Source organism: Macaca thibetana, chromosome 10 (assembly GCF_024542745.1).
Source record: "Macaca thibetana thibetana isolate TM-01 chromosome 10, ASM2454274v1, whole genome shotgun sequence".
NCBI lineage: Eukaryota > Metazoa > Chordata > Mammalia > Primates > Cercopithecidae > Macaca > Macaca thibetana.
Window position 1 is genome coordinate 27,895,522 of NC_065587.1, and position 17,729 is coordinate 27,913,250.

The 17,729-nt window shown below is 56.9% G+C and overlaps 1 protein-coding gene across 1 annotated transcript; it reads right to left on the reverse strand.

The window, feature by feature from the left end:
* Window positions 1–11,453: 11,453 nt before the first annotated feature.
* LOC126964057 (breakpoint cluster region protein-like) lies at window positions 11,454–14,350 on the reverse strand. The gene is made up of 5 exons (XM_050806912.1): window positions 14,307–14,350; window positions 14,197–14,255; window positions 13,777–13,901; window positions 12,917–13,094; window positions 11,454–11,866 (listed from the first exon to the last, which is right to left on the reverse strand). Exons 1-5 carry the CDS (start codon window positions 14,348–14,350, stop codon window positions 11,721–11,723), a joined length of 552 nt encoding a protein of 183 aa, XP_050662869.1. The 3' UTR covers window positions 11,454–11,720.
* Between the last annotated feature and the right edge of the window lie 3,379 nt (window positions 14,351–17,729).

Here is a 17,729-nt window from a genome sequence, read left to right on the forward strand (position 1 = left end):
TCTTACAACAAACAAAAATCCTCCCCAGCCCAAATCGTGTACTTGTCCTTCTGAAATCATCCTCACTCCCATCTCCTGCCAGCCCGGGGTGATCAAGTGCCCGCTGTGGGCCATCAGGAGACCCCTCCCCTCAGGGTCCAGTGCTGCCGAGGAGGAGGGAGTGGCCCGTGTAGTGCGTTGTAGGAGTGGGAGGTTGGGGGTCTTCCTGCAGGAGTCTGGCTGCAGCTGAGTATCAAAGGAGAGATTCCCATCTCCCTTTCCCCTAAGAAGCGGGGTATATAAGCATCTTTATCCCATTGGGATATTCGGCAATGACTCTATGATTCTCCCCAATGCATGCTAATAAATTTGCATGCCTTGTTTTCCAATTAATCTGCCTTTTGTGAGCTGATTTTTCCCTGAACCTTCAGAGGGTGAAGGGGAAGTTTTCCTGTGGCCCCTACATCATGGTGTCCAGCACATGGCATTTTATGGCTACTTGACATCGGTTAGTCTAGAACCCACCTAGCAAGTGGCATCAAGGTGGGAGTGAGGCACGACTGCTGTGACACCCCGTCACATTTTTTTTTTTTTTTTTTTTTGAGACGGAGTCTCGCTCTGTCACCCAGGCTGGAGTGCGGTGGCCGGATCTCAGCTCACTGCAAGCTCCGCCTCCCGGGTTCACGCCATTCTCCTGCCTCAGCCTCCCGAGTAGCTGGGACTACAGGCGCCCGCCACCTCGCCCGGCTAAGTTTTTGTATTTTTAGTAGAGACGGGGTTTCACTGTGTTACCCAGGATGGTCTCGATCTCCTGACCTCGTGATCCGCCCGTCTTGGCCTCCCAAAGTGCTGGGATTACAGGCTTGAGCCACCGCGCCCGACCCACCCCGTCACATTTCAATGCCTCTCTGGGCCTGATAATTAAAGGGGGCACTCATTCCTCAGGTAAAAAGTTTATTTTTGGCCGGGTGCAGTGGATCGTGCCTGTAATCCCAGCATTTTGGGAGGCCGAGGCAGGAGGATTGCTTGATCCCAGGAGTTCAAGACCAGCCTGGGCGTGCCTGTGGCCCCAGCTACTTGTGAGGCTGAGGCAGGAGGATCACCTGAGCCTGGGAGGTTGAGGCGGCCATGAGCTATGATCGCACCACTGCACTCCAGCCTGGGTGGCAGAGTGAGACCCTGTCTCACCAAAGAGAAGTTTCTTTCCTTTCTCAGGACCAACCAACTGCTTGAACAAATGGTCCATATTAAGGCTTAATTGACATATTAAGGCTTAATCAGAAAAGAAGTTTATTTCCTGGTCCTGGAACAGTAGTGGTGGGAGATCAGGTCAGCAGGGACTTGGTTGGCATGGCTTCCAAAGTCAGTCATCCTTACATCCTTGCAACAAAGGGAGCTGGCGAAAGCCTGGAGGGGGCCTGTGGGAAGCCGGACTCCTCCAGGACGCCTCCCTGACTTCCCGCTCCTACAATGCGCTGCACCGACCCCTCCCTCCTCCTTGGCAGCACTGGACCCTGAGGACAGGGGGGTCCTGATGGGCCTAGCGGAGGTCTGGCCCACAGCAGGCACTCGGCCACCCTGGGGCTTGCAGAAGGAAGCAGCGTGGCAGAGGAGGGGGTCCCTCGCTCCCCAGCTGTGGCTGTACTGTACTGTACTGAGTCAGATCCTGGCCCCCAGGTCAGCCGCACCCACTGTGCTCAGCCAACAAGAGACCTAGTGGGAGGCTGGAGGGCAGGGGGCACAGAGAAGTGGGGCTTCCCTGCTCTAGTCAACGGGGACCCGCAGCTGGGCTGTCACCTCTGTGACTCCCCTCGGCCCACAGGCCTGACACCCACTTCCACGGGGACCTGGACCTGGCTCCCATAGCACACTCCTTCCTCCCTTTGCCCTTCTGCCCAAGGTGGGTCTTGGGATCCTGCAGGGACCTCATCAGCTCCTGTTACAACCCCCAGCTCTCTCATCACCTGTGTTTCCAAAGCCCTGGGTTACCATCTGCCCCACTCTGATTGGTACCACCACGACGGTACAGGCCACTGGGTGACTCTGATACTCTGTCATTTCAACCCCACCGTGAACCACCCGCAAAGCTCCCATGGCTGCCCGTCCTGCAAGCCCTGGGCTGCTGTTTGGGAGACCATCCCCCTGAGGCGGAGGTCACCGCCTTTGATGTCTCTAGAGAGTCTGCACCGGCTCCAGGCCTTCCGCCTTTGCACAGGCCCTGCCTCTGTCTCTTTCAGGCCCCAGGAAAAGCCCCTGGCAGGTGGTGAGGCTTCCCAGGCTGGCCCGCCCCTGTCACTGGGAACATCTGATGTCTGGGACTAGGGCCACAGACAGGGCACCCTTTCTCCTGCTGGAAAGGGGAGGTGCGGGGACAGACCAAGGGCCCATCCTGGAGGGAGATTGGTGGGGGTGGGGGAGCCCGAGGCAGGCCACACTTTGCTCTTAGGATGAAGTCTAACTGCCTTGGCCTGGCAGGGGTGGCCTTGGCTGGCCCCCACCCCTGCCATTCCGCAGATACGACTGCACTTCCTCTGAGCCTTTGCATAGACTGTTCCTCTACCCAGAACACCTTGTCCAACCAATCAGAGCTCTGAGAATCCAACCTGTTTGGTGACTTCGGTTCAGGGGCTGTTCTTGTCTGGGACACCCTCTAGTGGACCTGATGAGCTGCCAAGCTGCCCCTGCCCCTCTTGGGCCCCCTGTAAACCTGTGCCCGCTCCCTCATGTCCAGGCCTTGACCAGGAAACTGACCTCTCACCCACTGACACGTGGCGACCCAGGCCTGGCATGGCACAGGGTGCGCTGGGGATTCAGACAGTGGGAGGGGAGCCCTGCCTTACCTCATCTGTAGGGAGGAAAGTGCCTGCCCAGCTGGCCAAGCGGCTGGCCCTCAGCCCCACCGTGCCTGGAGGTGCAAACCCAGGGAATGGGGAAGCAACAGAGTGAGGTCTAGAAAGACAGGAACCAGACCCCATTCCCATCTGCTAGCCTCCTGCCACCCTGCCCTGCAACCCTCTCAGCTCTGTTCCTGCACACGGGCCCCATCATGCACATTCCCCTCCTCCAGGAAGGCCTCAGATGAGACCTGCCTCTGCCTCCCCAGCTCTCCCATTCGCCAAGGGCAAGGCCAAGTAGGTGGGAGGCCTGGACTCCCACCCTATGGTCAGTGCCTGCTGAATGACCTGGGGCAACCTGTGCAACCTCTTCAACACTCCTGAGATGGGGGGATGGCCCAGGTGAGGGGCGGCAGAGGGGTGGGCTGTGGCGGACCTTGGCTGCGGTTGTGACCAACCCTGTTGATCCAGCTGCAGGGCGGGGCTGACTGCCCTCCCAACCTCCCGCCACCCAGACTCGCTGTTCCTACACTCTGCTGCCCCCATGTGGCCACTCCCAGCGCTGCAGGCCACACTGAGGGGGCTCAACTCCCCCCCTCCTCTCCTCCCAACCCCGTTCTCCACCCAGCCCCCAACCTCCAGCCTCACCCTCTCCAGCACTTTCTCTGAGACCTAAGGGGCAAATCTGACCAATGCTACCCTGCCTGAGCCCCCATTCAGGACCCTCTCCACAAATGTTGATAGGCCCTGGTCATCCTCCAGCAGCCTTGGGGGCTGTGCCTCCATGCCGGGCCCCAGGAAGTGCAGAGGAGGAGCTGCTCAGGTGGGCCATGGTGGCCTGAGGCCTGGGCTCTGTGCCCAGATTCTGGACATTCCTGGGCTAAGGAGCCTGGGCGCTGGTCTAATGAGGACTTGGGAGCTGACCCTGCCAGTGACTGCACCCAGCCAAGGAGCCGAGCCACTGTGGACACTCCCCTCGCATTCCTTCAAGCATGAGGAGCACGTGCGGCCACCGCTGCCCCTTAAACAGAGGAGATATACACAGTTTTAACAAAAGCGTCCCTGGGTGGAAATAAGAGAAACACACATAGATAACAGGTTCTCATTCAGAGAGCGGGGGAGTGAGCTGCATTTGAGAAGAGGAACTCAGCACTTGATCTACCTCTCAGCCTCTGGTGGAAAATGTCCACGCAGGGAGGACACCACCGCCTCAGAGCCCCTCACTGAATGTGCCAATGCAGACCCTCTTCAAGCTGGGGCAGCAAAGGAAGATGAAGGAAGAGAGGGCCCAGAATGTCAGAAAGCACAAAGACTTCAGTGATTTTTTCACTTCAAGAAGATCCAGGGCACTGAGATGACCTGAACAAGTAAATTTGTACCTCGGTGGACAAAACCTGGTGTTACCCCTGGGGACGCCTCCACCGCTCCTGTTCTCTGTCCACTGCTTCACCACAGTGGTCTTTCATGGTTTCACTTTGACGTCCTCACGCCTGTCTCACTGCTGCTTTGTCCTGGTCTTTTGCTAGTGTTTCCGGAGTGGACTAAAGCATGTTCCTTTGCACCACACTCATCTCTCAGGGTCCAGGGCCCAGGCTGTGCTGAGCCACCCATCCATGGTATTGGGTCTCAGGAGAGGCATCCTGTGGCAGGAGAGGCAGCAACGTATGTGGCCTAAGAGTAAAATCATCCAGGATGGAGGCCAGACATGTGAGACATTTTCCCATTTACAATATCCAACTATCAGTTGCCTCCTTCCCTGGCCCCTGTGGAGGGAGCTGTTCAGGTCTTCGCTTCCAGAGCCCTCTGCATTCCCCGCTCCCTGCAGCCTCCTCACATTGGATGGTCATCAGATTTCCCTCGTGGGCTTCTCTTGGAAATCCAGAAAAACCTCATGAGTAAAGGATTCTTATTCCTGTCAGTAACACGGGGCAGAGCCAGAGTCTTGACTCACAGATTCTGTGGCCTGACAGTGGCCTGGCTCTCAGGTGACTCCACTCACAGTTTCTGCTGAGAGACTGCAGGGTGGCCAGCGAGCAGCAGAGGGCACTGTGGGTCTGTCTCAGGGTCTGCACAGGAGCACCCGCAGCTGTGCCGCCCCCCTATCTCCCCAGGGCTAGGGCAGCAAAGCCTGTGTTTGCTGCTGAGGAGTCAGCAGCTGTGTCCTTCCAAGCTGGGCAGAGTCTCGTGCTCACAGATCTGTGGAAGGTCCCAGAAGCTGCTTCCTCCTTGGTCCCTCCAATGGGGCAAACTCTGAGTCTCACCCCTCAGACCCTCTGTCTAAAGAACCAAGCTCAGACCTCAGCTGGTTCTCAGGGTGAGGCAGAGATCACCAGTGGATCAAACAAATTGACATGAACAGCCCCTCCCCACCAGCCAAGTGGAGAAGATAAAAAAGGCCTGTGCAGCCCAGCACGGCACTCAGGTTTCAGGAGGGCTGTGTCCACCAGGGCCTGGATCCCCTCCTCATGTTCCTCTCTCACTGCACAGATAGGAACAGTCTTTTGATGTCCAGGGTCAGGTCCTGAGCCTGTGTCATCCTCCTCTGGCTCATACCCCCAAACAGCTTAACCCTGGTCACTGTCCTAGCACCTAGGACTATCTGTCTGCAGGTTCCCTCTCCCAGCCCATGCTGACTCAGCCGCCCTCCCTCTCTGCATCCCTGGGAGCATCTGCCAGACTCACCTGCACCCTGAGCAGTGGCTTCTGTGCTTCCGTGTTGATGACTTCTCAATACTCTGGTCCTAGCAAAAGCCAGGGATCCCTCCCCAGTTTCTCCTGAGAACACTATTCAGACTCAAATAAACACCAGGGCTCTGGAGTCCCCAGCTGCTTCTCTGGAAGTAAAGATGCCTCAGCCAATGCAGGGATTCTGCACACCTCTGGGCTGCAGCCTGAGGATGAGGCTATTACTGTAATGTACGGCATAGCAACTCTAAGACTTAGTGCCCAAGACCTACAGAGAAGTAAGCAAAACCGCCCTTCTGTTCTCCGGGATTGCACAGTCATCTTGGCTGGTGACTTTTCCCAAGTCTAGCTCAGGCATGCCTTCTGTTGTCAGTTCTTCAAACAACACCTGATTTTCCTCAAACAACTAGATCTGACGGGGCCATATGCTTATATTTAGTTTAACCGTTAGCTCTATCCATTGTTCATATTGCCTCACCCTAATTATGTTTTTTCAAGGAGAAATTTGTGGTTTAAGATAAAAATATCTCGTTGGAGACTTTGGTGGAGGTCGAAAGATGTTGATTTGGGTCAAGCCAAGCTTAGTTTGAAAAGTATAAAAAAATCGAAGTAAAACTTAAGTACTGAAAGAATCCTGTTCTGGGTCCATGGGGCCTGCTTGTATCTGAGGAAGGGGAGGTGAAGGATGCTGGTGGAAAGTTAGAGGAACCAGAAAGGGTGAGCCAAGGAGCAAGCACAGCTGCAGTCAGGGAAGAGGCACAGACCCGTGCAAGACACACGGCTCTGGGGCTGATGGGCAGAGTGTGGGTGCAGCCGGCCCGGGGCTGAGCGTTGCTGAGCTAAAACTGTGCTGTCACCTACAACATGGACTTGGGGTGACATGGATCTGATAGGCTCTTACCCAAGCAAAGTCTCTGTCATCTCCACCTGGGTGATGTGTTTCTTATTGTCATCTCAGAGGTAACAGCTCAGTCGTCATCTTATTTCTATCAAGGCTGTCAACTGATTGGGTAAAGGACATGACTCACATTGTAAATGATGAACTTGGCCAGGTGCGGTGGCTCACACCCGTAATCCCAGCAATTTGGGAGGCTGAGGTGGGTGGATCACTTGATCTCAGGAATTGGAGACCAGCTTGGGCAACATGGCAAAACCCAGTCTCTACAAAAAATAAAATAAAATAATTAGCCACATGTGGGGCTGTACACCTGTGGTCCCAGCTACTCAGGAGGCGGAGGTGGGTGGATTGTTTGAGCCTAGGAGGTTGAGGCTGCAGTGAGCCAAGATTGCACTCCCACACTCCAGCCTGAGTAACAGAGCAAGACCCTGTCTCAAAGCAAAAACAAACAACAACAACAACAACAAAAACGCAAAAAACAGATGAAGGCTAATCAAAGTCTGCTGCTTTAAATGTGAATCCCATCTTTAAAAATACCTTCATGGACACATCTAGATTTCTGTTTGAGTGTATGACTGGGTTCTGTGGTCTACCTAATTTGACACACAAAATGAACTGTCATATGGAAAGATTTGAGGCAGCTCTGCCTTCTCTTTGGGTCCTCAGGAGGAGGGTTATGGGTGTCCCCATCCTGCCTGGGTCCCCTCTTCCACACTGTCCTCGCACATGACCCAAGCACAGGCCCCTGAGGCCCTTGCAGGCCTACCCTCCCAGCTCTGCCCACCCCAGGGTGGACCCTGCCCTGTGCTCACGCGTCTCTGCATCTCCCTGTGCCGGTCCAGCCTCCTGCAGGGGCTCAGCCCCCAGGACAGAAATCACCATCTCCTGCCCCGGAAGATACAACACTAGACACAATGGTGTGATTTTGTCACATCAGCGCCGGGGGTGTCTCATTAGAAACCCAGATCCATTAAAACCACCACACACCTCAGACCCAGGCTCTCTCTTTTGTTCCACATCACCCTTCCTCAGCAGCTGCTGGCTCCCACCTGGGGAGAAGCCGAACATCACCGTCCAGCACAGCACACAGGCCGTCCTCCTCTGGGACCCAGGCCTGGGGAATGAAGTTCCACCTCCTTGAGCACCCACAGCCACTCTCCTCCCCAAGCAGTGCTGACTGTAGAGACTTTGCGTTTTCCCCAGAGTTTCCTCATTTGACCAAGTGAGTTGGAAGCTGGGCTCCGTACATCTTCCCCCACACACAGAGTGCAGGGGCAGCCAGGGCTTTGTCCTCAGTTGTATTTAGAATTTGGGATTCCTACAATCAGTGACTCTCTCCTTTTTGCAATTTCTCCCTCATTTACCAACCTCTCTGCCAGCCACAAACTTTTACCTCAACTGAGTTAAACTCTAGACAAAATGAGCAGGGCCCCAGCCCTCTCCTATCTCTGTCATCAATACTTTTTAGGTTCCTGTTTCCAGGCTAGGCAGTTAGAAGTAGGCTCGGCGGTCCCACCGGCTGCCCTGGGGTCTCGGGACAGGGGCTGGGGGGTCTCACATGTTGCCCTTCCTGTGTCGCAGCAGCACACACTGCCGCCATCCCAGTAGTGTCCTGTGGCTGGCTGGCCCCACCTCCCAATGGACAAAAGGAGGGCAACAGGTACCTGGCAGGTTCCACCATCTACTTCCACTGTGACAACGGCTACAGCCTGGCCAGGGCAGAGACCAGCACCTGCCAGGCTGATGGCACCTGGTCCTCACCCACCCCGGAGTGCCAGCCAGGTGAGGACACCCTGCTCATATACCTGCCTGCACCTGTCCCCACTCACCACCCCAGAGGGCCCCTCGCTGACACTCGCTTCCCCACCAGTTCGCAGCTACACGGTGCTTTTGGGCATCATCTTTGCAGGCCTTGCGGTGGTGGCGGCGGTTGCACCCAGGGGCTGTGGGTGAGGGCACCTGCAGGGGAAGGGAGGGCATACCCAGGGCCAATTCTGTTGACCATGACCCTCCACCACCCCTGCCTTGCTTGTGGTGGAACCCCCAGCGGCACCTGAGGTGCAGCCCCTGCGGTGAACCCCCCATGCTGAGATGTACGTGTGGGTCCCTCTGGCCTTGGCTGCAGCAGCCACACCTGCCTGGGCACGTCCCGAGGGTCCTTGTACCCTCAGTGCTGACAGGCCCCTCCCAGGTCCCCACCCATCCCAACCAGGAATCTTTTCATTCGCTCAGTTCCCTGAAGCAAGGGGTTCGGATGCTGGAGCTACCGCTTGCCGGGGGCATCCTTAACCTTGCAGGGCTGGCGACCTTGCAGTGGCTTTTGAGGACTGAGGGAGCGACAGGAGCACAAGAGTGGCTCTGTGCAGGCCAGCGGTGAACGTTACCGGGTGAGTTCCCTCCAGATGGCTCCCGGGATGCTCCGTAGGGAGGACATGTCCCCCCATCCTGGCCTCTTGGCTTTTGACCAGGTGGGTACGATGTGGGCACCTTGGTGGGTGTGAAGGCCTGAGGTCGGACCGCCCAGGCCTCTAGCCAGGGCTGGGAGAGGCGTGAAGGCCCAGGGCTTCCCCTCAGTCTCCCTGCAGGAATGGGGAGGAGGTGAGGGCAGCCCGAAGCCTCGCGTGGCTGGACTACTCACCCTTCAGGTCCATCCAGCTCTGCTCGGCGAAGCTCAGCACCTCCTGGTTCAGCAGCACCTCCAGACCTCTGGTCCCGTTGGCCAGCCTGACCTCCACCACGTCTGAGTTGCCCTCCTGGACGGCCATTGCAGTCAGCCCTGTGCCACGGGTCCGTGTGCCTGTGGTGGTGGGAGCGGAACGGGCGCCACTTGGCTCCAGCCTCCCACCTTGGATCTACCCTGTGCCACCCAGAGCAGCCCCTAGCCCTGGCCTCACCGTTGGACATCCTCCCGGGCTGGGCCCGCGCCTGCACCCTCAGGTCAGTCAGCACTGCCTCTAGCAGCACGTACTCTCCGCGCCCATTGAATGTGAAGTTGGTGCCGTCAAAGGTCACGAAGTGTGGGTCTCCGAAGGCGGAGGCTGGGGTGAGAGTGGAGGGTCAGGTGGGGTGCACCCCAGCCCAGCCCGATCTTTCCCAGGGTCCGGGGCACAGGATGGCACCCACCTAGTCGCGGGGTCCGGTAGTTGCGGCAGTCATTGGAGGGCCGCCGTTGCATGTAGCGGGGGCAGTCGGGTGCCCAGAGGCAGCAATAATAGAAGCTGAGGACATCGTAGAGCCAGTGGGACATGCCAGGCACTCGGGGTGGCGTGCGGAACGGGGGTGCGCCCCAGTCATGGCCGCGGTCGGGAGTGCTGCCGCTGCTGGAGTCAGCCGTCAGGAGCTGCGTCCCGTCCGCTGTGTAGCAGCACTGCTGACCCGAGCCGTACCGAGGGCTGCAGGAGCCAGTGGGTCACGGCCAGGCCACTGTTGGGAGCCCACCCCTGTCCCCAGTCCCCACCCCGGCCCCAGCCTGGGGGCTCACCTGGCCTGCACAGAGCGCACACAGTGCACGGCCCCGGGGTGGTAGGTGCACACACTGCCCTGCTCCATGTCACAGCCGTAGTCCGTCTGCAGAGCAGCAGGTGGCTGTCACCCAGTGGCCTCCGGTTCTGTCATCCCCTTCCCGAGGCCAACCCTACAGGGGCCCTGAGACCCCCGCCCCACCCTCCAGGACACCTCTGTCTGCCTCCCCTGGTGCTGTCCTCAGTGGGGAGGCGACACCCTCATCCCCTCTCCTGGGCCCTGATTGGAGGCTCACGAAGAAGCGGCCGGAGTCCGCCCGGGCCTGGGTCAGGGTGCAGGGGCAGTCCGGCAGCTCCTCCAGGAAGCTGGGCAGCTGATCCTCCAGCTCCTCCCAGGCCTGGCACTAAGTGCGTGCCCAGGCCACAGGGTCCTCTCGGAAGTCATCGCTCAGGTGCCAGGCCAGCGCGTGGTCATTGGTCCAGAGCGCCTGCACGTCCCTGTGGAGACAATGATGCTGGAGCTGGGGCCAGGCCACACCACCCCATGGTCGCCCACTCTCCGCACCCCCAACCCGGGCTGCGCAGGCAAGCACGATGGGCCGCAGGCAGCCGGGCCCTCCGCCCATCACCCGTGCCTCCATGCCTTCTTTCTTCTGCCCTGCGTAATTTTTTTTTTTTTTTTAAGACAGAGTCTCGCTCTCTCAGCCAGGCTGGAGTGCAGAGACATGATCTCAGCTCACTGCAACCTCTGCCTCCGGGCTCAAGCAATTCCCCTGCCTCAGCCTCCTGAGTAGCTGGGATTACAGGCATGTGCCACCAGGTCCAGCTAATTTTTGTATTTTTAGTAGAGACGGGGTTTCACCATGTTGGCCAGGCTGGTCTTGAACTCCTGACCTCAGGTAATCCACCCGCCTGGGCCTCCCAAAGTGCTGGGATTATAGGCCTGAGCCACCACGCCCGGCCTGCCCCGTGTAATTTTTGCTCTCCTGAGAAACCTCTCCTGAGGTGGTTACGTGGAGTGCCTGGGGCTCGTGTCCCTGCATAGCCCAGGGTTGTCATCATCCTCAGTCCCACACCTCTGGCCCCCAGTGAGGACTCTGCAAGGGGCGCTGGTGTGGGGTATGAGCCACCTGAACGCCTTTTCTCCACCTCACAGGGGTCAGCAGCACCCGGTGAACAGCAGCAGGAGGAGCTGCGAGAGCAGTCGCTCATGGACAGAGCTGCACTTGGGCATCTCCTGCCACCACCCCCTCCCCAGGGGAGCCCAAGGTAGGGGAGGTTTGGCGTGGAATGAAACGGGAGTGAGGGACACAAAGAGGTGGGAAGTGGGAGGGCTCCAGCCCCACCAAGTATGCAGAGACTCCCTCATTGTCCTGGACACCACAGGGCCACCTGCAGGTCCTCTGTGCATGGGCCTGGGAGGCAGACCTGCCCTAAGGGTGATGTGGAGACTACAGGTGCCACATGAACCAGCACCCACTCTAGCCATCAGCCTGCAGGTTGACTAAGGGTCAGGCCAGGTTTGAACCCATGCTTGACTGGGCCAGGACCCGTGGCTAGAGCACCTGGGCGCTCCTTCAGTCCTGGTCTGCAGGAAGGAGGACAGCAGACTTTAGGACCCCACAGCACGGCAGTGCTGACCATTTCACCCTCTTGGTCCCCTTGAGGAATAGGGACGGGGAGCCCTCTGGGGATGGGCGAGGTCTTCCAGGACAGGCTTGATTTTGGTCCTGTTTTCTGAGGTTGGGTTAAAACACCGACCATGGCAGAGGGGGCACAGCTCAGGTTCCCACACATCACTTTTCACAGCCTCCAAGGGCAGCAGTGCACGTGGAGGAGACGTTTCCCATGAGGCCAAGGCCTTCAGTGCTCACTGATGCCCTCGGCGAAGTTGGGGTAGAACTCGTCGGTGAAGAGGGGCTCCGGCAGCTCACGGAAGTACAGCTTCAGCGTCCCTGCGATGGCATTCACGTCCATCTCGCTCATCATCACCGACACGTCCTTGTTATCTGGAAAGAGCACGGAAATGCAGCGGCCTCCTTCAGGATCCCGAGTGAGTCTCCCACCATCCCTGCCTTGGCTAAAGCACCGTCCCTGCCATGTTGACCACTGTGCGGGTCCCTCCCCGGCTTTAAGCAGCTCATCTGACCCCTCCCAAGAGCTGTGTGTGGTTCTGTGTCTGCAGAGTTGATGGGGCTGCATGGGCATTCCCATTCCTCTCCCCTGCTTGGCCCAATGTGACGGCCAGGAGGAGGCCAGCACAGCAGGACACAGTGCCTGCGTGGGAATCGGGTGACTCTGCCCTGTACATAAAAACCAACCCTGCACCAGTGTCTTCTGATGGCAGGAAGGCTGTGGGAGAATCTGATTGGTTTCAGTGTTTGAATCAATGTCTTCCTTTGGACCCAATGGGCCACTGGTGCTTGCGTCCTCACCGCAGGCCAGGTCTATTCTGGGCCCCCAGAGGGAAATTACCACAGGGCCCACCCAGGGGTGATAGGCATTCTAGGGGTCCTGGTCAGGGTCAGTGGTGTGTGCCCCAAAGAAGGGTCTGCAGGCACAAAATCCTGTTGCTTTGAAGATGCTGGAAAGGACCCTCTGGGGCTTCTGTGTCCTCCTCTGGCACTTGAGGCAGGTCCATGTCTTTCATAGCCTGAGAGAGTTGGTGAAATGGAGGCAGAGATGCTGCAGCCCCAGCCTGAGCTGGGTCCCATCAGTGTCCTCTGCCCACCGCATCGTCACACAGGGCAGTGGACAGACCGCACTGAGTCCTGGGCTTCCACCTCCTGTCCACCCCCAAGGCAGGAAGGCCAAGGCCCCGCAGAAGCCCCTGGTTCACCCCAGCAAGTGGCATGCATGGCTAGGATGGTTTAAAAACTGGCTTCTACAGAAGCTATTTCTATAATTCTTGTCTTCTCTTTTTTAAAAATAGTAACACTGTAAATGAAGAAAAGACACAGAGAAGAATGTGACATGCCCGGACCATGGAGCACTCTGAGATCTCATCGCGGACACCGCCTCCCACACCTCCATCCTGTCCTCCCCAGGCCACCACTGACTGACGTCGAAGGCTGCCTTCAGTGCCTGGATGTCCGTGGCCACTCCGGACACGCGGTAGATGCCCACCTCCTCCATGCCTCGGCGCTCGAGCTCCTCCATGCACTGGCGTACGACGTAGGGCACCTCGGACCTCTGTCTCCTGCGGCAGTAGGGAACGTTCTCAGTGTCCCGGCAGCCCTGCGTGGGCCACACACAGGAGACCTGCTCTATGGAGGTGGAGTGAGGATGATGGTTAAGGTGACTAGGTGTGGGGCTGCACAGAGAACCTTCTGCATGCCTGTGCTCCCTCTGCAAGCTCAGTCCTCATTGCATGTACTGTCTCAGGACCTTTCAAGCAGCCAGAACCCCTGCAAGTCACACATGATCTTTGTGGGAAGGTCAGGAGGCCTGTCTAAGTAAAGTCAGCACAGAAAGGGCATCTGACAGATTCCAGGCCTGGGGTTAGCAGCCTGTGTCCCCAGCTGGGAGATCAGACCCGGTGTTGGTCCTGCCACCCGCGTGCTGTGTGAGAAGAGAATCCCTGACCCCTGCCCTGGGCCTGGGCCTTAACACACATCCGATGAATGAATGAAGGGTTGCCTCAGCACCAGCGCTCTAAGTCCTGCGCTGCTAAGTGCTTTACTCCTCTGAGTCCTAGCACTGAACAATTCCAATACCGCCACACAGGACACTAGAGTAAGAATACTTCAAAGTTAGAACAGAGCGCTGTGCTGAGGCCTTAACTTTAGCTTTGTTTTGCAACTAGGTTTAGGAGCACATCAAAGCCGCTTCTCAAGCCACCCTCATTAGCAGTGGTTATTTGGGGGGGCTGCTGCTGGAGTCCTCGCTGCTCATGCCCAGAGCCCTCCCAGAGTGCTACGCAAGTGGCTGCCGTGCAGTTGGGGGTGAGTGTGCCGTTTAGACACAGAAAGGAGTCCGGGGTATGATTGATGGAGGCCCCGGCCCACATGACCAGCAAGTTCAGGGGCCCAGCCGGATTCCAACCTGGGGAAGCAAATGAATTCTCAGAGGAAGTGGTCTGTGTCTGCAAGAACTGCTCTCAAACCCAACAGGCTTCTCTTGGCAACTGACTCGTGACAAAGGGGCAGGGGTTATGGCCATTCAACAGGAACCTGGGACCATGACAAATTCCAAGCGAGGGCAGAAAACTGCACTCGGGCAGTTCCTGGAGCCAGCCCTACTGCTTCCAAGCAAGGCGGCAAGGACATTCCTGAGCTGGTGTTGAGTAAACACAGGAGGTAGCTGAACATACCAAGTGTTCCCTGGGGCCTGACCTCACCACGAAGCGGCCACGCAGAGAGAGGAGAGACCCACACATGCTCTTCTCTGCAGAAACAGCTGAAGGGACAGGCACCCTCAGTGCATGAGCCCAAGCCCCTCCCCACTCACTTGGTGACCACAGCAATCTCGGCTCCGAAGACCCCTGTTTTCATGATGGCATCCTCTTCAAGTTGAACTCTCTGCTGTTGAACTTGACCAAGAGCTTTACTTCAATCTATAGAGGGGAGAAAGGGCATAGTCCACTAATCTTTCTGGCCCTCATAGCCCAAGGTCCCAAGGGCCCCTTGGAGTCTCATCAAATATTTCCACTCCCAAGGCATGCAGAGGTCTCAGCATGGGGTAGGGCTGCCCCTCAGGGAATCCCCTAGTCTACCTCAGCAAGAGCCAGGATTGTTGAAGATGGTGTAAAGGACTGGCTTCTGCAGAACCACCTCCTAAAATCCCCGCTGCTTCTCTTGGTTGCTTACTTTTTTTTAAATATGGGATCTTGCAATGTTGCCCAGGCTGTACTCGAACTCTTGGGCTCCAGTGATTCTCCTGGCTCAGCCACTAGAGTAGCTCAGACCATAGGTGTACTGTGCCCACTCTCTCTTTCTTAATAACAATTAAAAATTAAGTAGGAAAGACAGAATAGTATAAGAAAAAGCCAAGAATCATCAAATATTAACATTTTACCATATATGCCCAGGCCTTTTTGGGTGTGTCATTGCTTTTAAGGTCCAAACCTTTCTGGGGTACCTAAAGACAAATCAGAGGTCTCCATTTCTACATGCAGTCCCCAGGTCACCGAGTGGAGGCCCCACCTGTCCTGGTGGTGCCATGAGACCTTTGTTTGAGGAGGGATGCTCAGGGCCTGGCTGGCAACTGCATCCCAGTCAGTGAATGACGATTCCCGGGCACCGCGATTCTGCTCTTCGGGGAACCTCCCTCCTCCAACCAGGCTCCGTGTCAGACGCTGGCTCAGGCTCAGCCACCTCTGACCGATTTGAAATGAACAGAGGCCACCCTACCCTTCTGGGGGATGTGGGCACCAGGAAAGTCCCACGGACACGTACCCCATTCATGGTGATGACAGCATACTGTCAGTCTCTGTCCTGCAGGGCCTGTGGGTCCAGCTGAAAGCAAGGAGTCATGATTGGCAGAGGCCCTGGGGTCTGTTCAGAGGCTGCACGGGGCAGCAGCCCACACCCGCCACTTCTCCAGTCCTTAGTCAGAGACAGAGCCTGACTGTGGCCAGCATCTCCATCCAGAGGCCAAAAGAGGTAGAATAAGGAGGGGCCTGCCAGACACCCCTGGAACCCAGGGCCCCACTGCTCCCAGAGCCTTGCTGCCTGGAGTCCCCACCACCTCCTCCCTCTGCCCCTCCCAGTTGGGAGCTGATGCGCAGGCTGGCAGACTCTCTACACCCGGCTCCCATCACCACGGGTGCTATGTGGAGCTCAGTGAAGGGCGAATTGTCCAGCAGCAACTTCAGTAACAACTCCTGGGGGCCTGGTATCCACTGCTGCTGTCTGGGGAACTGTGGACACTGTTCTCCCCCTGCACCATGAACAGCTTGTGGCAGGAGCCTGCAGGCCACACCAGTCCCGTGGTTCAGAATCAGGCCCAGGATGACCCAGAGCCAAGCCCTAAATCAAGCAGCTGGTGAGGCGGCCGGGAGGAAGCCCCTCTGTGACCCCTCTTCTACCCCCACCCAGCCCTGTCCAGGCAGCTAGCCTGCAGGAACTTGTGCTTAATGTCACCTGAACACAGTCTGTGCTGGTACGAAACACCCTGTCATGACCAAGCCACATGTCCCCCGTCCGTGAAGGCTCTGTCTTCTGTTTTATGGGGAGCACCAGCTCTGTGTCAGCAGTTCCTGGGTACACAGAGACCACTGGCTCGGCTGGGTGAATGAGCAGTACCATCGTGTTAAAAATACACCTTCCTGGGCTCCACCTGTAGAAAACTGGACTCATAATCTGGGTGGGACCTGGGATTTGCACAACTAGAAACCCCAGGTAGTTCTGGAGTGAAGCCAGGTCACGGAGCCACCATCTGACTCCAGACAAGGCCACTGCATCTGGCCTTGTGTTTCCACCCCTTGATGCAGGTGATGGTTCATTTCAGCCACAAGGCAAGCTGCAGGGACCACACCTCATGATGCCTGCACACATTTACGTGCGTGCACACATACACACATACAACGGTGCTGAGCACAGCCCCAGGCCTAGAGAGGAGCTGAGGACAGGCATCATGTTCACTGCAAGGGACCCTAGAGACCACAGCCACCTGGGCCTTCTGCAGGTGAAGTGGCTAGAAAATAAGAAGTTCTGGAGCAGGTCAAGGAGCCCAACCAGCTGCCCCTACTTCACAGATGTGTGCACCTGGGCCTCCCTCCCTGCACCTGCTCAGCACAAAGGCTCACCACAGGCACACCTGGGGCGTGACCCCTCCTCACCTCCCCTTCTAGGTCCTACCAGTTAACGTTTCCCAGGGATCTGAAATGTACAGCCAGAGTGGCACAGAGAAGCAAAGGGTGGCAGGACGTCTCCCACCAGGGGCTATGTGGCCACAGGCTCTCATTCTGCTTCTGGCCCTGAAGGTTTTCAGAGGCCACACTCCAGGCCTCAGGGACCCCACCCTGAGAAGCAGCAGCTGTGAGCAGGGACCGGTCAGTCAGAAGCCACACACAAAAAGGAATCTCTCAAGTGGCACTTCCCCCAGAGTGAACCCTAAGCAGAGGCAGGAGAGGATAACATGAGGGATGGGGACAGAGTGCGCTTTCTCTGGAAAGGGAGACTTTAATACCCCTGCTGGGAGCTTTAAAAAATTGAAGCCCTGCCTGTAATATCAGCACTTAGAAAGGCCAAGGCAGGAGGATCACTTGAGCCCATGAGTTTAATACCAACCTGGGCAATATAGTGAGACCTTGTCTGTATCAAAAAAAAAAAATTTTTTTTAAGGTAGCCAAGCATGGTGGCACATGCCTGCAGTCCCAGCTACTTGGGAGGCTGGGGTGGGAGCACTGCTTGAGCCTGGTAGGTGGAGGCTACTGTGAGCCAAGATCATGCCATTGCACTCCAGCCTGTGCAACAGAGTGAGATACCCTGGCTCTAACTAACTAACTAACCTAACTAACTAACTGGAAACATAGAAACGTGTTAAGCAGGAGACATTCTTCCCTTTCCTTCAAAGAACAGCCATCACTGGGCCCCTCTCCTCTTGAAAACTCAGAACTGGCAGAAGCAGCTAACAAGCAACCCAGAGTCCAGGTAAGAAAAGAGACAGAAAGAGAAGCGGTCAGACATCAGGCAGCTGCCTCTCTGAGCCCCCCTGGAACCACGGCCCACATGCCAGCCCATTAATGAAATAATAATGAAAACTACTCACATCTAACAGGAGATTAGACATCCAGATAAAAGAGGGTCAAATATCCCCAAACAATGCAATGCAAAGGGTCTTTGCCATGGCAAACTGTAATCAGACTATTTAAAGTCAATGTGAAGATGCAAATTCTAAAACCACCAAGAGAAAAGGATCTAGTCACCT